This window comes from Bicyclus anynana, chromosome 18, assembly GCF_947172395.1.
Source record: "Bicyclus anynana chromosome 18, ilBicAnyn1.1, whole genome shotgun sequence".
Classification (NCBI taxonomy): Eukaryota; Metazoa; Arthropoda; class Insecta; order Lepidoptera; family Nymphalidae; genus Bicyclus; species Bicyclus anynana.
Genome location: NC_069100.1, coordinates 7,649,304 through 7,673,073, shown reverse-complemented (window position 1 = coordinate 7,673,073; position 23,770 = coordinate 7,649,304). Strand labels below are relative to the sequence as shown.

Genomic DNA, 23,770 nt, shown 5'->3' with positions numbered 1-23,770 from the left:
ATTGTTAATTACATAATTACATACTTCGTGGAGGTTAAGCAAGAAAAAATAATTTAATAAATTGGGTACGTAAATAATGGAGGTAAAATATATTATGAACTATTTTTTCGTTTGATTTGATTTGATTTTAAAGGCAGGCGTCCACAGATTTGTATCGTACGTATTGGACGCATGGCATCAAACGGATTTTAGTATTATTTTTATAGAAAGTCATACTATTATTCCGTCCACTGATCGGGATAGCATCGAATGGATTTTATCTGCCGTAAAATTAAAAATCCGTTTGATGCGATGCGTCCGACACGTACGATGTGGATAAGTGAGCATAACAAAAATTTTGGCTGGTGGGAGGCTTCGGCCGTGGCTAGTTACCACCCTAACGACAAAGACGCACCGCCAAGCGATTTAGCGTTCCGGTACGATGTCGTGTAGAAACCGAAAGGAGTGTGGATTTCATCCTACTCCTTACAAGTTAGCCCGCTTCCATCTTAGATTGCATCATCACTTACCATCAGGTGAGATTGTAGTCGAGGGCTAACTTGTAGAGAATAAAAAAAAACATATACTGAACTAAATTAACAGCAAAACTCGCGTAAAACTGTCTAAATTCAAACTCATTCAATGCTCTTAAACATGAGCTTGTTTTATTATTTAACCGACTTCCAAAAAGGAGGAGGTTCTACGTTCGGCTGTATGTATGTTTTTTATTCAATGACAATGACGCCATTGACTGCGATACGTTTTTGCCAGTATGATGGTTACCAGCGAAGATAGATGCCTTTTAAAGTTTCAACATACCAAACTTACGCCGTAAACGCGTAAGCTAATCTAAACTAATATTATAAAGCTAAAGAGTCTGTTTGTTTGCTTGAACGCACTAATCTCAGGAACTACTGGTCCGATTTTAAAAATTCTTTCAGTGTTAAATAGCCCATTTATCGAAGAATATAATAGGCTATAGGCTATTATCCCCGTATTCCTACGTATCATCATCATCATAATCAGCTCGATTCTCAGAATGAAAGGGATTAGGCCAATAATCCACCACGCTGGCCCAATGCGAATTGGCAGACTTCACACACGCAAAGAATAAAAACATTCTCTGGTATGCAGTTTCCTCACTATGATTTTCCATCACCGTTTGAGACACGTGATATTAAATTTCTTAAAATGCACACAACTGAAACGTTGGCGGTGCATGCCCCGGACCGGATTCGAACGCACACCCTCCGGAATCCATTCCAATTCCTACGTATAGGCAGGTGAAACTGCGCTGCGTCAGCTAGTCAAGTATATACCGACTATTTCACGCATATCCATTTCTGCACTATTAATCAAGTTACTTCTAAATTGTCACCCAACAACAATTATAATACGTTATTCGCGAGAAGTGATGCATGACAGACGCGTACACTTCCCGTTACACGACACGTGACATTAAAAGCACGCCGGCATGCATGAATCACGCGCACACGGGGGCGGAGCCAGGCGTGCCGAGAGCGTGCCGATTGGCCGGCACAGAGACGTGTGGCCGAGTTGACAATGGACATACCGTACTACACTGTCATTATAACTAAGTGTAGGTGTTTGGGCAGTTTGTTTACTTTTGGAAGACTTTGGATGTATAGTCTGGCAAGTTCGTCGATAACACTCCCATGATATGCGAGCGACAGGGGGAAAGACTGCGCGGGTGTGAAATCGAACGAAGTTTCCAAGCTAAAGCAGTAAGGTATAAGGTACACAGATAAGATAGGTAAGGTACACAGAGAACATTTTGACAATAAACAGGTTTAGGCTAATTGACCACCACAATGGCCGAATTGTGACGGTTAAAAGTTGAATGAAGATTTGTCTGCCGAAATTGGCAAATCTTCATTATATAAATAATTACCTTAAATTATGTCAATGAAAAAGGCAAGCTTCAATATTTTAGCAGGACTGTACAGGACGTACGTTTCAATATTAAAATCATCGTTACATTTTCTTTATTTCTGTAGAAGATTTTTGGATCAAATTTGCCGCCCTAGGCTACAGCCTCCTTAGCCTACTGGTAAATCCACTACTACATCTAACATAGTTTTTTCTACGAAATGACCTATAACTACGCCATTTTACATCAAGTGGCAATGAAGTTTTGTTTTAACAATCATCTAACATGAATATTTTAACATAACTACGTAAATACCAGTTTTTTTTGTTAAAATAATGTCAATAATTGCTACTTCCACTACTATACTCATCTTACTTTCCGTGAAATGACGATAATTATGTAGTTTCGTTGAAAAAACAATGTTAGATATGTGCAAAAACGAAAACACGATGAAAAACGATGTAGTGACTGATTATACAAATGGTACACCGAGATACACAACACTGCTGGCCTGTAATGAGCCATTAAAATAGACTGATAATGATGATGAGATAACTTCCCAATTCCATGTCCAAAATATAGTAGTAAGAAGAATCTAGCGTACAATTTGCAACCTTAAACACCGGTGATTCAGCACCACAATAGACCTAAATGGCGCATTACACCTAACTCGCTAACTGCCCGCCCTCGCCGGTATAACATAATGACAGTCATTTAGACGCTATATCGACGTTTGAACGATACATTACACGTAACTAATAGTTACTAAGACTTTCGATCATTTCAGGCGATTTTATACACTTTGATTTTAACCCGAATTAAGCTACTTAGGGCATCCCAGCTAGGGGTCATCAGAGACAATCAAGAAAAAAAAAACACTTTTTCCACAAATTCATCCCATCTAGCATAGGATAAGGACAGGAGGAATAAAACATACATATGTTATACCTCCTCACATGATCCTTATGTATCATTATTTTTACATGCTTTTATATGCTTCACTTGTAACTATGTATGTAAGAAAATCTTAGAATTTTAATTTGACCCACTTCTACTAAACTATTTTATTTTCATTAACTTTTTGTAACTACCTACAATAATTAGGAAAATAGGATAGCGTGGCCTTCAGAGAAAGATTGCTTAGAGCATCAAGTTGGCTGAATCCTGCACTGATTTTAACTTTAGAAATAAATGCCTTTAAGATTTACTTTTTTTATTCAATCAGATCAAGTCTGCTGTTCACGAAGAATAGCAAATTAAATATGCAATTCATTGTACATGTGATTCCAACTAACAATAGGGCTAATGACACAATACCTGACTAACTACCAGCTTGTTGAACATAATAACTTGCATTGAAAAACTGTTCTACCTACCAATATTGATGTTTGAAAGATTTGTTATGAAATTGTTAATTCTTCGAAAATAAATGAAAAAACCTTCTTTTTTATACAAAGTTTATTTATTTAATTGTCTAAAATAAGGCTTTGTTAACCTACTGCTCCAATTTAGTTGGAGGTTTCGTGTTTTCCAATGAAGGTTTTAATGATTAATTTTAGCATTTCAATTTTTTTAATCTTTTATAACAGCGGATACCTCAAAGTTGCACACAATTTGGTTTTTTAGAAACCATGAAATACAATATATTTACCAGAGTCACAGCAAACAAGGTGCAGTGGAAGCAGTTGGAGGAGACCTAGGTCAGGCGACTCAAAGAAATGCAGGATATTATGTTATAAACATTTATGAACTTAATGTAGATTGCTAGTTTGGAATAAAAGGGTTATTTATAGATCATTTTGGTAGGCCATAAAATACATTACATACAAATATCAATAAACCTGTAAACTTTACTAACTTTACCTGTAAATTTCTTAGTCTAGAATTTTCTTAGATCTTGGTCATGATACTAAGTAATTAGACAGCAATTACATATTATCAATTAACCAAAAAATTACATTTAAGCATTCTGAACAAGAAAAATTACAAATAAAAATTTTAAAATGTTATCAAGTTATAATTGCTTTTGTGTCATCTTATTAACTCTAATAAAAAAAATATTTTTATACAAAGTTTAAAGAATATAGAGTCAAAACTCAAAATTCTATATTTTTTTAATTCATTTACATCACACATCAAATCACAAATTTTACAAGGTAATAAAATAAAGTAAAACAAATTTTATACCATTAATATTTCAGCAATTAAGAATGGTCATTATTTATAAACTAATTACTGGTAAATTAAAAAGCAATCATGTACAACAAATAATATTCCAACATATTTAACCACACACTAGAAGAGATTGAGACCACATAGTGGTTGAAAATATTTTCAACCATTTGTCTGAATGTGGTGTGACAAGAATAGATAAAATAAGGAATGAGTATATAAGAGGAAGTCTGAAGGTGGCGCCAGTGACAGAAAAATTGAGGAGTAGAAGGTTAGCTTGGTATGGAGAAAAATGTTGAATGTGCAAGTGGAAGGTCATAAGAGGAGACGAAGGAAAGAAGAGATGGTTGGATTGTGTGAAAGAGGACATGTGTGTAAAAGGAGTGGATGATGAGTTGACGAGTAATAGAAACGAATGGAAAAGATTGACATATTTTACCGACCCCACTTAAGTGGGATAAGGGTAAGGAGATGATGATGTCTGTATGAATGATATAAATAGAAATGTAAGAAAAAAAGAAAAAAAAAGATAAAGCACATAAGACTGATTTATTGGAAGTTTTGATTTAGTAATAAATATAGAAATAGACTTATAGTAGAAGAATAAATGTCAATGAAATGTGTTTGTTGACACTAAGATAAAATAAGGAATGAATCTATACTTATATTATAAATCTGAAGAGTTTGTTTGTTTGTTTGGTCAAACGAACTAATCTCAGGAACTACTGATCCGATTTGAAAAATTCTTAGTGTTAGATAGCACATTTATTGAGGAAGGATATAGGCTATATATTGTCCCTGTATTCCTACGGGAACGGGAACCACGCAGGTGAAACCGCGCGGCTAGTATAATATAAAGGGAAGTTTAAAAGTGCTTCTAGTTGTGGAGTAAAAGGTTAACTTGGTATGAACATGTAAAATGGAAGGATGAAAGTCATATTACCAGAAGAATGTTGAAATTGTAAGTAGCAGGACACAAGAAAGAAACACTACAGAAAAGCCACATAGTACAAAGCCAAAATAGTATTTACGAATTAAATGACTTTTATAAATTGAAATCAATTTTACTTATTTATTATATTTTTACAATTTGACATACACTTAAATTAAATATTTTATTATTTTTATTACTTAAGAATTTCAGTATTGGTATAGTTATGGTAATTTTTATTTTCAATCAAATTAACATGCAGCATGTAATAATAATTGAATATTTAAATTACTTATTTTTAAAATATTTGCAAGCCTAACTCGTGGCAAAACATGTTTGGACCTTTGTATTTATTGTATCTGTTGTTACCCATGTTTTAGCAAATAAATTATTATTATTATTATAGGAGGATATGTTTGTAGAAGGAATAAATCATGAATGATAGAAGTTACAAGAAGAATATATTGCCACTTAAGTAGGATAAGGAAGAAGTTGATAATTACACAAACAAAGTACAAGGACAAGTTAGATTAGGTTTCTTATTGCATTCTTTCTCAATAAAAAAAAAGTAAATCAATTATTGATATTTTATATTTAACAGTAAATAACATTTTTTAAAGATATAAAATCAACCTAAAACTCTTGCACCTGGGCATAAATAGGTGTGAATGGTTCCTAAGAGATATTTTTGTCTTGAAATGTTCCTAATCAAGCACTAAATGTTTAATTATATTTGAGAAAATATTCATTAAATTATTATATAGAAAAATTAACAGTATGTATTTTGCAAGTATATAAATATAGCAGAGTTCATATTGTAATTACTCATTTGAATTTTTACCATACTTTCCTTATAAATGAAAGTAAATATAAATCTATCCTTCTCACATTACGCATAGAGATTATTTTTGCTTTAGACATCGGGCCTTTGTTGCCGGGTTTATGAAATTAAAGAATTTAGATTTTTCCCGCGCCACGCCGCACCTAATGACCGAAACATGTCAATCACAATAATTGACAGCCTGGCAGCGGACTATTTTCGTTCAGCCCGGCGATCCCGACGCTAAAAAGAAGCTTTCTTCCCAACCAAAACACAACTGAAGCGTCACAATAAAATACTCTTTGTCACCTGTCAATATTGTAACCTCAAATTTTACGAAATCAACAACGTAACGTGCGTATGACAAAACTACAACTATTTAGGTAATACAAAAACAGTTGTAAACATATTTAATGTACAATTCGTCGTAAATGAAGATAAGTAATTGTTACGTGTCTGTGCAAAACATGACGGAAGATTCAAGACAAAACACGGCCATTTTCGTTGTGTATGTTGGAAGATAAAATTTAAAAATTTACCCTTTCCACGTCGAGGTCGGTCCCACTGCAAAGTCTCTTGCCACCACCACCGTTGTAAGCCATTGTACACCACAATACAAACACAAATCACACCGTAACTCGATAAGCTGTTGCCGAACACGAGTAAACCACCTCCTTCCGAGGTTGAGAGCAGACTGAAAGAAGTAAAGAACGAATGGATTTAATAACAAGCCGTGAATGAACGAGAGTCGAAAGAACATTCCGTCACAGACATCTAAAAATATTACCATAAACTATTGTATTCATGAAAGTTGAGAAACAGTCAAAGTAAAAGTGGACACTAATTCAATGAAAAATGTTAATTTTAAGGCAATTTATACTTCAAGTATAAATACAATAAATACATTCCAAGTTTACGTACACTGTCATGCATTAATTTATCTAATAAAATGGTAAACGAAATTGATGACCAAAGACAATCAAACTTGGCAGTCAATTGACAGTTGTCACAAACTGCTAGTTTGTGACACTGACAGTTGGGATCGGGACAGTTGACAGTTTGTCATTTTCGTTTGTTTACATTATCACGATTTTTTAAATGTTGATGATTCTTTAAAATTCAAACACATTAAAATCAGTTTAAAATGGATATCGATGAAATTGAAATCAAAGTTGAATATAACGAGACGTACGAGACTGATCCCTTACAGACTATTTCCCAGAAAAATGAAAAGGTTATGTTTGGTTCTGTAGTTTTTATTACCTTCCGAATCTAAAAACAATAAAATAAATTATTCTAACTGAAATTATGTTTTTAGAAAGAAGATCAAAGTGAAAATTCAAACGGATTTGATGATGCTGTCAAGGAACTTAACTTACAGTCACATGTATGTATACAAATCTAATTATTTGGATCAACAAAATAATATGGTGATTAGTTCTATTAGCTAATAGTTAAGTTTTTACAAACTTAAGTAATATGTGCATGGACAGAACTCAACAGGCTTCATATTTTGGTGTAATATACTATGGAGAGACAAATATCTTGACAATCCATGGATTCACTGCGCTGGTGCCGTGTCTATCATGTGGCAGAGAAAAAAGCACAGAGCAAAGTCCAGCACTAGTGAGCGATAGATGAAGGGTTAAGGAATTCCTGGACAATAGATTAACACTCACCTTTTCCGTTTGTGTTGTTCTCCCTGCCTATCCGACTTTGTAGATATGGAAATCTAACAAAAAGTGATAAAAAATCAAATATACTTAGCTGTTTTAAATGCATATTAATTTAATTTACCACTGATATGAGAAGTAAGGATGATCATCTATGTACAGTTATCATTCACATTTCAAAGGGTGGTTTTCACAAAGTAGTAAAATAAATTTTGTGCATAATGGCAAATTTAATATGTTTTTTGCTGCATTTCATAAAGTAACACCCTGTTTCTATTCAAATATATTTTGCTTGGGGTGCTTTTGATAATAATGTGTCTTGTATTTTCAGAATAAAGATGAAATTCGTACATCTTGGTTCCAATCAAAAGATTCAGATGGAAAACTGTTGTGCCAATATTGTAATCTAAAATATTCTACAGTACAAACTTTGCGTTATCATGTGAAAAAGAAACATACTGAGGAAGCCACAAAATTATTAAAAATAATCATAAACAACAAGAGAAATTGTAGGCACATATGCCATATTTGCAAAAAAAGATTTAAGGATATGTTCAATTTAAAATGTCATATGTCTGAACATTCTATAGAACTGGTAAAATCATCCTGTATGCATTGCAATGCTACATTCAATAATACTAATGAATTAACAGAACATATTCATTTAAAACATCAAAAAGAAACTAAAATGACATACATGTGTAAATTATGTGGGTATCGTACATCAAAAAAGTCCCATTACAGCCAGCACAGAGATACCCATAAGGAAAATAAAGCGTTAATATGCAATTTCTGTGACTATAAAACAAATTATTCGCCAAACTTAAAAATACATGAACGCACTCACACAAATGACAAACCTTATTTGTGTGATTTTAAAAATTGTGATTATAGAAGTGCTACAAAATCTGCATTGAGAAGTCATCAATTGAAACACTATCCAAACGAAAACATGCTTTTTTGTGACAAATGTAGTTATCGGACAGTATATAAGCAATCTTTGAAGAAACATCTTGATAGTCACAAAAGAAATGTTGTATCAAGAAATGCTAATAGAGAAGTTAATAATTAAAACATTTTAGATACAATGTATTATTTTATTTACAAATAGTACTATACATCTTTAAACTACAATACAAAAAAAAATGGTATACTACATATCATTATGTACAATATTTCGAGATTAAAACTTATAATATGCTTCTTGTCTTATGCACAGCTGTTACCTTTAGTTATTCACACTATAAAAAAGTTTGTGTGTGTGTAAGTTTGTTTGTTCCTCCTTTATAAGCTGTACAGGCTACTTTAGTATTTTAAAATACTAAAGTAGTCCGAACTAGGCCTTATGCTACTGAAGCAATTTGGCTGAAATTTGGAATAGAAATATATTTAACTTATAGGCTACTTTTCATCCCAAAAATACCCTTTGGTATGGTACACACAGGATTTATAAAAAACGGATTTCCACGCGGACAAATTGGCAGGCGTCCGCTAGTTTACTATAAACATGATGAGTTACATTACATTAGCAAAACTATATACAAACCAGACACCAACACTAGCATAGAGGCAAAGTGGCGTCACAATTGCTAATATGTTCATAAATAAAAAAAAGTCAAGTCTATGGTGCCTTGAGCATAATTCTATTTTGAATGCCACTGTTTTATTTCATTGGAAGTTTGCTGCATCTGTGTTGCATTGATTTTAAAAATGTAAATAGGCTCACCAGTATTATTCATAACAAAATAAATGATTTATAATCATATACACAAGTGAAGTGAATTAGTTAAATATTGGATAGAAGCAGGCGTTACTTTGCGGAAGTTCATCATGATTATATAATGATTTATTTATTTTGCTATCATCCGCGAAAAGTCGACGAACCCATGCGACAATGTCACCCAGGTCCGACAAAATACTCTCTACGTACGTTTCACCCCGAAACCGGAGCATCCTCAGGAGATGTTGACTCTACAACGTGCAATTGCAAAGTCTTTAAAGTAAAGACAACGTCCTGGGTGACGTTGTCGCATGGGTTCGTCGACTTTTCGCGGATGATAGCAAAATAAATAAATCATTATATAATCATGAATTAGTTAAGTTAAAAATTAATGTGGTGCTGGTTTGTGTCCGTCAACATAGAAATTCCTTGTTGCCTTTGGTAATGTCAACTCCATCCCCTCCATGTCCTTTGTTAAGGTGATTTGACAACCTACAAAGAAACAGTACATTAAAAAGTATTGTAACATTAGTTTTAGGAAACAGAGGCTCTATATTTTTTGGTCAAACCCAGGACTTTGTGCTCCATTCACATGACTCATAAATCAATGAGGCAGTTAAAAGAAACATCTCTAAGCTATAGTCTGGCAAGTTCGTTGATGACACTCCCATGATATGCGGGCGACGGGGGGAAAGATTGCGCGGGTGTGAAATCGTGCGTGCGGGGAAGCGAGGTGCATCAGTCGTGGGTTTTTCATTCATCGCTACACGCCCCCCACCCGCGCGGACCATCGGGAGTGTTACGAACGATGTTGCCAAGCTATAAATAAAATATTTACTTTGAAATTAAGAACAACTTTCATTGCATCTATTGCAAAATTTTCTTTGTTGTAAAATGAAATATTTAAAACTCACCTAGTCTAGAGTTTTCCTTCAAAAATGGCGCCATGTCCAAGAGATCATCTTCCTTTTCCTCGGGATCTGTCAACTTGTCTAGATAGTTCTGATGTACATATACATGGCAAGTTGTACATGCTAAGGATGCTTCACATGCACCTTAAAAAAAAGAATATGGGTTGATAACAAGCAAACAGAAGTTTGTCCATCACAACTAGATTTTATAGTGCAGTATATTGATGTTGACAAGAGCCTTTAAAATAAATATAGGAACCATAATGGAGATCAGTTGGGATCAGTTGTACATCAGAGCAGCAGAACTATTACTAAATGCTTAATGTGTAATTTAGTAAAACTGATACATATAACATCTAAAAGTAATCCTGGCAAAAAAATCCTTTCATTTAGTACGTAGCAGTGGCGAAGGATTAAATTTTGAGAAAGGTAAGCCATCCCAAAGAAAAGGAAATTCGTACAGCTTGATACACACTTCAGTTTCTCATACAATACATCTTGCCCGCTGATAACTAACAGTTTTGGTGAAAATGGGGATAGAATGACACAAATAAGATGGCTTTCTAGTGGTAAAAGAATTTACAAAATTGATTCAGCAATTACCCCCTACACCACAAATTTTACCTCTTTATAATATTAGTATAGATATAGATGCAAATACAAACCTTCCATTTCAATTCCATATCTATGTGCCAAATACAAAACATTGTCACCTACTTTGCCTCTCACTTTGGTCCTTTTTCCATCTTTGTCAATATAAAATATGTTAACACTGCAAAAAATTGTATATGCGCTTAGCTCATCAACTTACAAAAAATAGCAGAAGCATGGGTATGGTTTCTTATATTTTATGAGACAGATAATAATATTGTAGTGAGCAAGAAGATCATACATTATATGAAACAGTATAAGTATAGTTGCAGTCAAGGTCTAATTTGTAAAAGAATAAAAAAAAAACTCAAAAAGAACTCAAACTACAGACAGATATTGCATGATCATTGATCTTTTTGATAATAATTTTGAAGATTAGATTAGACAGATATACAGATTGGGATTATAAAAAAGAATCATAAGTTTTATGTCTAGATAGAAACAATAACTACAACAACTGATTCTAACAAACAGCTAAATACAAAACATGACACAAAAAAAATACATGTAACTTACACCTCATCTTCCGATTTTGGGTCTTGCCATTCATATTCACCATGTCTTAAGACTGAAATAATAAGGATAGGTTTGAATTTATTAAAAACTAACCTATTTTAGTTGTAAAGTAGGTAGGACTGGTTCAAGGGGTATATATGGAACCACTGTATGAAATACAATTGCCAGTGTGTACAGTGAGTTAAGTTGCAAGCTGTTGAATTTGTTTTTGCCGGCCCTTCTAAGCAAAACCTGCCTTCCGAACATGTGGTAGAGTCAACCTTGATGTTTCAAACTGACTATGGCCCTTATTAGAAGGCTCAAAGTCATTCAGCGTGCGATGGAGGGAGCTATGCTTGGAGTTTCTGTGATCAAATCAGGAATGAGGTGATTAGCAGACGAACCAAAGTCACTGACATAGCTGAGCGAGTCGCAAATAAAGTTTGTTGGATCTGTGTATTAATGTAAGTATGTAATGTAGTAATGATGTAGGTACACTAAATCCTCAATAATGTAGGCTGTCCGGCCTGTGTACCCAAACGTCAGGCCAAACTGACTGGACTGTCCGGCTTTTAATTTCGGCCAATTATTCAGATGTACTTAAATGTTAGGTTAGATTACACAGACAAGGCAGACATTACACACACAAATTTTCCACGGTAAATTTTCACACAGCAAAACGTACACGGCAAGTTGCCCATTATTTACATAAAATTACTACATACAACATTTAAAAGTTGTTCTACCTGAAGATACGGTAAATAACCTTTTTTGTATCGGGAACCTGGATTGAATCAACTTAATATTACGAATTACGTGGAGCAACTTTAATGTTCTCATCATTTTGAAGTTTTTGAACATTCAATTAAAGTAAATCCATGGTACTGAAATGTAAATAAAACATTTTTTGTAACACAGTTCGAGGTTATGAATTTGAAGTTTAGAAGTGTGAACTGTGAACTGTGATTTTGACAAATGACAGAAATAACAGTAAAACATGCTTTTTTTAATCTACAAATTACAACTCAGAAATTATTATTTTGTATTTTATTGGCATTTAAAGCTAATCTTATATTTTGGTATGTAATGTAAGGAATCGGAGGTAGAGGGAGTATCTATCTTACTCTAGTCTAGGACTAGAGACTAGGTATGGACGATACAAAACATATATAGATATTAAATCTATATATTGCAGTAATATCAAAATCTATATATCAAAACATTCGGCATCTATATATTTTCTGAAACACTATATTGCCGATGTGACTGAATCGGGCAAATCGTACATGAATCGGATTCAAACCATGTATTCGGCAAAACCCTATATTACAAGTCAAAATGAAACTTATGTCTCAAATCTTAAGGCACTAATTAATTCATTCCAAAAGCAAAACGCGATTCAGCAAAACACTATATTTTTTTAATACAAGTCAATATGAAACTTATGAGTCACTACATAAGGTACTAATTCAATCATTCCAAAACGCGATTCCGAAAAACACTATATTTTTTTAAATACAAGTCAATATAGTACTTATCATAAATACATAAGGTTTCAATTGTAGTACAACAAAATGAATGACATATTATGACATCGAAAAAAGAAGTACGTCAAAATAATGCAGGGTCTACTTATAGCAGGTATTTTCAATTTTCTACCATTATATTTACGAACTATTGTTTTAATACCCAAATAGATGGCATCACAATTCACATGTAAATATCATTCATTGTAGTTTATGTTTCTTTAAACAGATGGCGGAACGAAGAAAATAAAAGAATTATCTAATAAATTAATAATCTTTTATTAATTTATAAAAATAAAAACTAATATGATTTAAATTGTATATTATATTCATCCAATACAACAAAATGTATGTTGCAAAGTTTAAATAAAACATGAAAAAAGAAGTATGTCGATTATTTTCTTAAACCATCGTTTTATTTAACTAAGAGTTAGATTACCCAAATACTCAAATAGATGGCATCGCATGTATCTTCATTATAGTTTATGTTGTTGTAAGCAGATATCCGAACGAAGGAAGTTAAATAATTATATAGGTATTGTTGTGTTGTATTAATTTGTAATAATAAATTACCTACATACAAAAGAAAAAAAACCTATAACGTAATGCATTTTTTTTGCAAACCAAAACAAATGAACATGTTATTCACAGGATGGCGCAAAACAATAGGTTCCTTTGGCGCAAACACAGATGGCGCCAAGAAAAAAAAACAAAATTAAAATAAAAAGGGGAAATATAAACCTTTAAAAAAATTGACAATCGCCATAAAACTTGAAAAATGTAACCTCAAGTAAATTGTTATTGTATTGCCTCCGAATCAACTAAATCGAGCACATGCTACGTGAATTCGATTCGCTCTCGTACTATCTATTCGGCAAAACACTAGATTACAAGTTAATTTGGTACTTATTACAAACACCTGTAAATTGCTTATTATCTTTTGATTGATAAGTAGACAGGTATACCAAAAAAAAAAGAAGTAGAGTTAGAACAACCGATTGTAATTTGTTTAAAATTACAATTATTTTAAAAGGAAATTAATTCTATAAAATAATGTTTTTTATATTAAACAAACAACAAGTAAAATCAAGTAAATTTTATAGTACTTAATGTTGTGTAACCATCGCATCAAAAAACAATAAAAATAATTGTGCGCACTCTACACTCGAGGCGATAGCGCTATGAATGAACTGCGACTGTAGAGCCCGTTCGCAGGCTTCGCGGCTTGTTAATTATTTTCAAAGTCTTCCGTGAATTCGAAGACAACCGTATTGTATTCCATTTTTTGACGGCCTCCGTGGCGCAGTGGTAGGCGTGGTGGATTTACAAGACAAGATTTTTCTTGGTCTTGGTCCAGGTCTGGCTGATGTGAGACTTCGGCCGTGGCTAGTTACCACCCTACCGGCAAAGACATACCGCCAAGCGAATTAGCGTTCCGGTACGATGTCGGATTTTCATCCTGCTCCTAAGAAGTTAACCCGCTTCCATCTAAGATTGCATCATTACTGGTGAGATTGTAGTCAAGGGCCTGTAGAGAAAAATAAAATCCTCCGATGTAATTGAATCGAGCAAATCGTACTTGAATCGGATTCGCTCTCAAACTATGTATTTTCGGCCAAACCCTATATTACAAGTCAATATGAAACTTAAATCTCATTACATAGAGCACTAATTAATTTATTCCAAAACGCGATTCAGCAAAACACTATATTTTTTTCAATACAAGTCAATATGGTACTTATAACAGAGAAATAAGATTTAAATTCTAATACAACAAAATGTATGCAAAGGTAATGTCATCAAAAAAAGAGGTACGTCGAATTAATGCAGGGTCAACATTTATGAGATATTTTCAATTTATCACCATTATATTTACGAACTATTATTTTAATACCCTAAAAGATGGCATCACAGGTAAATATCATTCATTGTAGTTTATGTTTCTTTAAACAGATGGCGCAACGAAGAAAATAAAGGAATTATATTATCAATTAAGTATTCTTGTAAATATAAATTACAATGTTAACATGTTATTAATAGATGGCGTTAATGGCGCGTACCAATTTGTTCCTTGGCGCAAACATAGATGGCGCAAAGAAAAAAAAACTTTAATTCGTAAATAAAGAAGTCGGTTAACTAAATAAATAAATATATAACAAATTAATTAAATAATCATTAAATAACTTAATATAAAAAAGGGGAAATATATAAACCCTTAAAAAACTTAACCTCAAGTACATAATCTGTGCCTCAAGTAAATTATAAATGTATTGCCATAATCTCACTAGAGCGATAAGGAAGTGACATGAATCCAGTAATACAAGATAGATTCAAACTAATGTATGTTTCAGAAAACATATAGTCTTAGAAAATATATAGTTTCAAAAATATATAGTTTCAGAATCCGATATTCAATATCAATATATAGTTTCGATTTGATACACAGAGAATCCGATATTACCCACACCTACTAGAGACTACGGTAAAAACCTAATTAACATGAGCCAACAATTTTTGATTTTTGTAATTTTTAATAATTGGCAACACTTGACAGATTAAGTCATGTCAACATGTCATTGTCATTTCATATTCTTGAAAAACGTCAACAACATCCATATTGCTCATTTTTCGTACATAATGATTTTAAAAATATAATTATCGATTTTAGCTACAAAGGCATTGAGGACGAATAGATTGTTAAAATGTAATGAAGGGTTTTATGTTTTAATTGTTAACAATATACTGCCATAGTATCTCATGTTGTGAATATTGGTGATAGAATTTTTATTATTATAAGAATACAAGGTGAGTTTTATGATCAAATGACGTGTATAATTTTAATATCACTGTTATAAAGGACCTTCGTGGTATAAACCAGATTTCTGTAATATTCCACTTATCAGAATAGATCGAAATTATCATTTTAAACATAATATTACTTTTAACTTTATGTGTTCTAAAGTAATTTGTATATTTAATAACCATTGTACAACCATGTGCCTAAAATAAATGTTTTTTTTGTATAATCTTATCATTTTGTGCTGCTTGAATTTCCTCATAACTATTGTTATCAATTTGTGTGATCTACCAAAGTATTTATAGTAATGTTGACTTAAAACTCTTGGAGGTATAACTATATAATGTTATTTTCCACACAAATCTTACTTAATAAGTAACAAAGTACTGGTTTTTTTATAATATTTTATACATCAGATAACTTTGAAATTAGGATATTAAAGTCAAATCCTTTTTAGACTATACTAAACCATATTCAATGTGTACTGTTTATTGGCAAATACTAATAATAATATATGTTAAATGGACAAATAATAATACTTGTTAAATAGAATTTTCTTGTAAAAGTAATTGAAAAACATCTGTCTGGGGAGGACCATATAAAATCAAGAGGCAAGAGAAAAAGCAAAAAATAACATTGTATTTTTCATTGATTTTTGATAATTTTAATGACTATTAAGACTCCAAAAATATTTTTATGTGTGTGAAAATTCACATAATTACTTATACAATAAAAATGGAGTTAAAAAATGTTATTTTATAATAGAATTTTTTTATAGTAAAAGTAAATAAGTATCATAAATAAATAGTATTTAAGATGTACTAAATCAATGGAATAAATTGAGCCCTTGGGATAAAGGTATACTTTAAAAGGTAGACAAACTATGGTTGAGAATTTTTAGAAATCTGTAAATATTGTATGGTCCAAATTGTGTCAAATAGTATATGAAATCTATGGACTGAAGTCTTATTTAGTATTTAAATAAACTGAAAAATAGTTATAATTTCTATACCTATATTTTGATACATCTAGAACTTTGACCAATTTTTGCATGTTTGGCTGAAATGACTCACTGATCTAAAAGAAAGATTTTGGAAAAATATGAGTAAAACTGAAAAAGATTTTTAATTTCTATATATTTAAATACATCTAGATCATTGAATTTTAACAATCATTGAACCAATTTTAACAATTATCACCAATCTAAAGCTGATCAATTTTTTAGAATCAATTAGGGAAGTTGACTTTAATTTTTCTTGTTGAATTTAAGTTCAAATTTAATTTTTTAAACAATAATAATTTTGAATAGTAGTAGTCCGAAATATATCAATACTAATTAATAAAAGTTATGGATATCTTATAAAACTTAATTTAAAAATCATGTATTTTTAAAAATTTTTAAACATCAAAAACGCTGACAATGCCATTTTGTGACTTCACAACATTACTTGATGTACTAAAAATCAAACTAATTGTTAACTAATATTTTTGTCAAACGCTCTGTTTGTAAGGTATTTGTTAATATAGTGACGTCATGGAACAGTTGAGCATCATGGCCGACAGGCGTTTTAGCTCGTATTGTCAAAAACATATTTAAAAACTAAAATTTTCATGTAAAACAAAATTTGAAAATTTTTTTTTCAATCTAGTAGAACATTCATGGACAATTTATGACTATTTAAAAAAAGTATCAACTAGCCTACTATTTTAGTATGAGATCCGGTATGAAAATATCTTATCTGTTATTTGGTATAAAAAATAAATAATAGAAAATATTCACATTGACACATTGCAAATAGGTTGCAGAATAAAATCGTGTTTAAATGTTTTATTAAATATATTCATATCTGCACTAGTAGGGGCTTCCAAACACCACGATCCTGCATCCAGCGATACCCTGCAACTCGCTTGATATTGTCAGTCCACCTGGTGGGGGTCAATCAACACTGAGCTTTCTAGTGTGGGGTTGCCATTCTCTTTTTTTTCTCATCATTCTCAGTCGCGGCTCTTAGAACTAAGTGCCCCGCCCATTACCTCTTCATCTTCGCGATTCGTTGAGTTATGTCGGTGAATTTGGTTCTTCTGTGGATCTTCTAATTTTTTGATTCAATCACGCTGAGATACTCCGAGCATAGCTCGTTCTCTATGTCGGTGAAGTCTGCCAATCCGCATTTGGCCAGCGTGGAGGATTAAGGCCTTACCCCTCATTCTAAGAGTTGACTCAAGCTAAACAGTGAGCCGAATATGGGTTGTTAATGATATGAAAGTGAAAACTCAGAAGTTGATCCAATGGCGTCCACCTTCACACAGGAAGTAAAACTAATGATGTCTTAGTTTGGTGAATCCTTTTTAAATACTTGCAATGTTCATACACACATACAAGTACAGTCAGACTACTATTGTAAAAATCTACATCAAACTATCGGGAAGTTATAAATCCTCTCTGTCGTCATACCCCCACACACCTTTAATGCTATTATGCATTATAGCATCATGTTAGACAGAGAGAAATAGAGATGAATTCGAAATTTGAACTAACAAGCGTTATAGAATAGTCCTACTGTACTTATTTAGTCTATAAGGCTCAGATAGGTGATTTACCTTTAATACTATAACTTTTTTGTTGCAGGTTAGTTAGTATATATTTAGAGTAAATGATTTTTAAAATATGTCGATTAAAGATGAGAAATCTGATATAAAAAATTTAAAAATTGAGAAAAAAGATGGTGACAAAAGAAAAGATCCCACTTCATTCTTGCCAGAAGAAGCAATGTCGTACGAAATCAAGTCAAAGAAAAAGAAGAAGAAAAAAAAGAAAGACCTAACAGAAGACCCATTTAAAGATATAGAGGAGAAAGTCACTTTGCCGACTCCAACATTTTACGACCCGACTGGAGATATCGACCCAGAACCAGTCCACCATTTGGATCCAGAAGTAAATATAAAGGTTGAGAATATTGAAGTGGAGTTGGATTTTAATGATGTAAGTAAAAAAGTTTTATGCACAAAAAGCCTCAATTAAAAATACGCCTTTCATACCAAACTTATGATACACTTATATCACAAGATTTTCTACACCTTAACCCCTATCTGGACGACCCTTAGCGCCACTATTACATTCTACTATTTATTTATCACTCGTCGCTACACAATCTTATCTATACTTATAATAATCTAGTAATATGAACAGCTTTACTCAGCAGAGCCAAGAGACGTGTAGAAATGGATAAGTCGAATTGGTGACAGGTGACAATTTTACCATATGTAATGTAATTTATACATAGTAAAATTTCAGAATGATATCTTAGAAAAATCTGGCTCTAAAATGGTTGATATAGACGTTATAAAATAAATAAAATATAGGCCATCATGTTGGATACCGTTTTGGTTTGTATTGTACATGTATTAAAAATATTTAAAAACTGAAATTTCTATGTATTCATGTCTCAAAAAATATGATATTTTTTTTCAATCTAGTATAAAACCTTAAAAGTGTCAACTAGAATATTCTCAAGTGTAATCGTTTGTTACAGTTTGCAAATGATAACGGTTTAATGGTGGAGGGACCTCAGAGTGAAGATAGCCAAGAACCGGCTGTGAAGATCGAAGATCATAACCATGAAGCAGTGCTTCTAACTTTTGAAAGTATACTTAAAGACAAGAGCATGCTTGGTCTAGTTCCAGATGAAAATGTTTTAGGATTCAGCGCCATTACAGCTCCCGCGCCGAATTTTGTGTGCAAAGTCTGCCATCTAGTCTTTCAAACTCCGAAAACATTGAGAATGCATCAAAAAAGAAAGCACAAGTCCTATCGAAAGTCCTTTAAACATATATGTGATTACTGTGGGATGGCGTACGAACAAAAAAACAGTTTGGTGGCACATATAAAAAGAAAACACGGACCTGATTCAGTACCTGATGATTTGGAAGAGAGGACGTGCGACGTATGTGCCCTAGTTTTCAAAGGAATTGCAAGATTGCGCATGCACATGCGAAGAAAGCACGGTTCTTTCGAAGAGTCCTTTAAATATATATGTGACGAATGTGGACTGACATACGACAAGCATAGAAGCTTAATTGTGCATATGCAAAGAAAACATTCGAACGAACCCAAACCAGTGCTGGATACGTGGTACAATTGTCCATTTTGTCCCAAAGTATTTACTAAAAGAGAGACTTACGTGAGACACGTACAGCGAAAGCATAGGATAAATGACGATGATGATAAGAAGAAAGAAGAAGAACTAGGAACTGAAGGAATGAAGGAATTGTTGCATTGCAAGAATGAACAAACGGGAGAGATAACTTGCAAAGAGTGTCCGCTAGTTTTTTCGTCATTGAACTTCTTGAAGTTGCATATGAGAAGGAAACATAATGCGCTAAAAGATGACTTCAGGTTGAAATGTATGATATGCAATCTGTCGTATGATAAAGTTGAAAGTTTAAAACGTCACATCAGAAGAAAGCACGATAAAGGAACATACTGTGATGTTTGTGAGATACAGTTCGAAACTCGCGATATGTATCTCCAACACACACACAAAAGAATGATCCAAGAATGCCACATATGTGGTCTCGTTTTCGCTTCTAGAGGGGGTTTGTGTAAACATTTGCGATGTACGCACAAAATCGAAGCGCCTAAAACTGTCTTCTGTGATATTTGCGGCGAAAGTTTTCACGATAAACGTCAATTAAAACCTCATTACATGAAGGTCCATTTGAAAGTATCGTACACCTGTCGATATTGTAAGAAAATATTTAGGGCAAAGGAAAGTTACAGACGTCACGTTCTGTTGAAACATCCAAACCAGAGTCAGAGTCAGAATCAGCAGAAATGCGATCACTGTCCAGAAACGTTCTTGGATGAATTCGAACTGTGTAAACATATCAACATAGCGCATCGAGTGCAGAAAGGCAACGAAATTGGTGCTATGACATTAATAGAGGTGAAGAAGGAAGAAATGGACATACCAGCGACATTTCAATGCACGAAATGTCCAGACAACTATGACAGTTGGGAGCAACTGAAATTGCACTATGAGCAAAATCATCAGAAAATATCCAACACACAGTGCCAGGTTTGTGGTGAGATGGTGCCTGAATTGGAAATACAGAAACATATCAAAGTACACAGTAATGATACTAAGGTACAGTGTAGATATTGTGAATTCGAAACGTCGAATCGTGCCAGTATGACACAACATATGCTGAGACATAAAAACGCGACAACTTTACACTGTGACTTCAACGGTTGCAGGTACAAAACTTATTACGAACGTGCCATGGAGAAGCATAAGAGGAAACACGAAGATTTAGGCCTCAAATTGCAATGTACGCAATGTCCTTTCCAAACCATGAATAAATACATTCTGAGATATCACGAGGAAGCTCACGTGACTGGCAAAAAGAGGTATATGTGCGACCAGTGTGACTATGCGACCATTTTACCTGCAAACTTAGTTCAACACAAATACAAACATTCATCAGAAAAACGGTTCAAGTGTGAAGTCTGTCCGTTCGCGACGAAGTACAACACGTCGCTGCGTTTTCACGTTAAGAAAAAACACTGTGATCTCCCTACATTCAAGTTAATTACAAAATGAATTTCTTTTTTAATATTACTGTTAATGTTTAAGTATTTTGGTGTTGTCTTTATTAATTTGATTTATTAAAAAACAATTTATTATTTTTGTGGCTTTTTAATTCTCCCCAAGAGTAGAAATATATTAGCTAAGGAAGGTTTACTGATGAAGGATTCTGTTCTACAGCAATTATGATTTTTTATCTAAATGGAACTACTCAAAGATTTAATTTATAATCATACTAGCGGACGCCCGCGACTTCGTCCGCGTAAAATTAGTTTTTTTAGAAATCCCTCGGAAACCATGGATTTTTCCGGGATGAAAAGTAGCCTATGTGTTAATCTATACTTATAATAAATCTGTAGAGAGGTCAATTCTGTACATGAAATATATTTCCAAAATAACTATCAGGGGGTGATTAGTGGTCGATACTGATGCCAAAAATGCAATCAGTAAAATTTTTGTCTGTCTGTCTGTCTGTCTGTCTGTCTGTCTGTCTGTCTGTCTGTCTGTCTGTATGTTCTTTATAGAAACAAAAACTACTCGACGGATTTTAACGAAACTTGGTACAATTATTCTTCATACTCCTGGGCAGGTTATAGTATACTTTTCATCACGCTACGATCAATAGGAGCAGAGCAGTGAAGGGAAATGTTGGGAAAACGGGAGATGTTACTCAATTTTTTAAGCTTTTGCCGCGTGGTATGTTCGTTATTGAAACAAAAACTATTCGACGGATTTTAACGAAACTTGGTACAATTATTCTTCATACTCCTGGGCAGGTTATAGTATACTTTTCATCACGCTACGATTAATAGGAGCAGAGCAGTGAAGGGAAATGTTGGGAAAACGGAAGAAGTTACCCAATTTTTTAAGCTTCGCGTGTCGAGTGTGCAGCCTTAATGGGTAGGGTAGGGGTAGGGGTAGGGACTAGGGTAGGGGAAGGGTAGGGTAGGGTTGGGAAGGTGTAGGGTAGGGGTAGGGTAGGGTAGTTAAAAGTTTACGTCTACTTTCACGCGGACGAAGTCGCGGGCGTCCGCTAGTCCAGAATAAAATCTATTTCCATTCCAAATTTCATCCAAGGAACAAACATACACACACACACAAACTTTCGTCTTTAAAATATTAGTGATAGCGGTCATGCTTTCGCTTTCGCTTTTACTTATGTACACATCTTCCCTACCCCTACCTTACCCTACTCCCTACCTAAACCTACCCAACCCTACTGTGCCCCTACTTTTCCTTTACCCTACCGCTAACCCTAACCCTACCCTACCCCTGCCTTACCTCTACCCTACCCTTACCCTACCCCTACCTTACCCTACCCCTACCTTACCCGTACCCTACCCGTACTCTACCCTACCCGTACCCTACCCTACTCGTAATGTAGCATTCTACTGGTGAAAGAATTTTTGAAATCGGACCAGTAGTTCCGAAGATTAAATAAATAAATAAATAAAAGCCTTTATTCGCTGACCTTTTACATTTTGACTTATAATTAATACAATTTTCTAAATTCAACTAAAAATAAAATAAAATATAATTTTAGCAACCACTTTGTAGGTCAGGTTGTCCTGCGACATAGGCCTCCCCCGCTTTTTTCCACTCATCTCTGTCTTGAGCTAACCTCCTCCATCCTTTTGGTAAATCATCCTCCCATCTTTTGATTTGACGTCCTTGACGTCTTTTTCCGTTTCGAGGATACCACTCCATTACATCCTTTGTCCATTTTCCTCTATCTGTCCTTATTATATGACCTGCCCAATTCCATTTCAGTTTTCTTAGAAACTAGGTTCTTTTCAGTTCCGAAGATTACCCCATTTAAAAAATGTGACAAACTTACAAACTTACAAACTTTACCTCTTTATAATATTAGTATAGATATAGATATAGATAATACTAGCCACCCACCACCAGCCCTACCCCTACCCTACCCCAACCCTACACTATCCCTACCCAACTCAACTCCAGCCTACCCCTACCCTACCCCTATCCCCCCCGTACCCCTATCCTACCCCTACCCTACCACTTCCCTATCCTACCTTGTAAAATTGTTTTACCAATAGAAAGCTACGTTATTTGCGAGTGTCAAATAAAAAAAAGATGTTGGCCTATTCTCATAGATACCGGATAAGCACAAAAATTTTCATCAAAATCGGTCAAGCCGTTTCAAAGGAGTATGGCAACGAAAACTAAGTATAGGGGTGTAAGGGGGAGGCTAGTACCAGTCTGTCTCCCCAATTGCCAACCTCACCTGCTCGTGGTGCACCCTGCAGATGGACCGACGAATGGCGGTATATCCATTCCCAAAGGCTAGATTATGAAATGCCTCAGGCCGGTGTCGGGCAGCAGCGACATCGGCGCGAATAATCTAGCTCTGCGCTGACCAACCCGCATGCCCAGCGTGGTCAGTATCGGGCAAAACTTTGTATGGACCGAACAAATATAACACAGCCCCTAGTCCCCGGCAGCCCCGCTATTCCTGGCTCTGGCAGCGGTTACGGTAACGGCGGGGCAAGGGGTGTTAAGAATCTCCGGCAGAGATTCCGCTGCCAACCCCGACGACTAGACCTGGCAACATATAACGCACGCACTTTGAGGTCCGACGAAAAGGAAACGAAA

At 34.0% G+C, this 23,770-nt stretch overlaps 4 protein-coding genes across 13 annotated transcripts in view; 2 read left to right on the top strand and 2 right to left on the bottom strand.

Moving 5' to 3' along the window:
• Positions 1 to 6,497, bottom strand: part of LOC112048265 (heterogeneous nuclear ribonucleoprotein L) — a 388,713-nt gene extending 382,216 nt beyond the window's left edge. For all 8 annotated transcript variants that reach the window (XM_052886923.1, XM_052886916.1, XM_052886918.1 and 5 more), the window contains exon 1: positions 6,333 to 6,497. In XM_052886923.1, coding sequence (XP_052742883.1) covers positions 6,333 to 6,395 — 63 coding nt within the window. In that variant the 5' untranslated portion in view covers positions 6,396 to 6,497. The remainder of the gene's footprint in view (positions 1 to 6,332) is intronic.
• A 334-nt stretch (positions 6,498 to 6,831) lies between these two features.
• On the top strand, positions 6,832 to 8,554 carry LOC112052436 (PR domain zinc finger protein 5). 3 transcript variants are annotated; one of them, XM_024091509.2, is made up of 3 exons: positions 6,832 to 7,027; positions 7,112 to 7,180; positions 7,798 to 8,554. In XM_024091509.2, exons 1-3 carry the CDS (start codon positions 6,938 to 6,940, stop codon positions 8,536 to 8,538), a joined length of 900 nt encoding a protein of 299 aa, XP_023947277.2. In that variant the 5' UTR covers positions 6,832 to 6,937; the 3' UTR covers positions 8,539 to 8,554. The 3 variants fall into 3 exon arrangements, with proteins under 3 accessions (XP_023947277.2, XP_023947276.2, XP_023947279.2); XM_024091508.2 differs by having other exon boundaries at positions 7,112 to 7,223; XM_024091511.2 differs by lacking the exon at positions 7,112 to 7,180.
• On the bottom strand, positions 8,543 to 12,251 carry LOC112052435 (adrenodoxin-like protein 1, mitochondrial). Its single transcript, XM_024091507.2, has 5 exons — positions 11,990 to 12,251; positions 11,265 to 11,316; positions 10,763 to 10,869; positions 10,101 to 10,241; positions 8,543 to 9,678 (listed from the first exon to the last, which is right to left on the bottom strand). Exons 1-5 carry the CDS (start codon positions 12,102 to 12,104, stop codon positions 9,575 to 9,577), a joined length of 519 nt encoding a protein of 172 aa, XP_023947275.2. The 5' UTR covers positions 12,105 to 12,251; the 3' UTR covers positions 8,543 to 9,574.
• Positions 12,252 to 15,352: 3,101 nt separating this feature from the next.
• LOC112052433 (zinc finger protein 26) lies at positions 15,353 to 21,254 on the top strand. Its single transcript, XM_024091506.2, has 3 exons — positions 15,353 to 15,574; positions 18,196 to 18,549; positions 19,100 to 21,254. The coding sequence occupies exons 2-3, from the start codon at positions 18,235 to 18,237 to the stop codon at positions 21,167 to 21,169; spliced, it is 2,385 nt and encodes a 794-aa protein (XP_023947274.2). The 5' UTR covers positions 15,353 to 15,574; positions 18,196 to 18,234; the 3' UTR covers positions 21,170 to 21,254.
• The last annotated feature ends 2,516 nt before the right edge of the window (positions 21,255 to 23,770 follow it).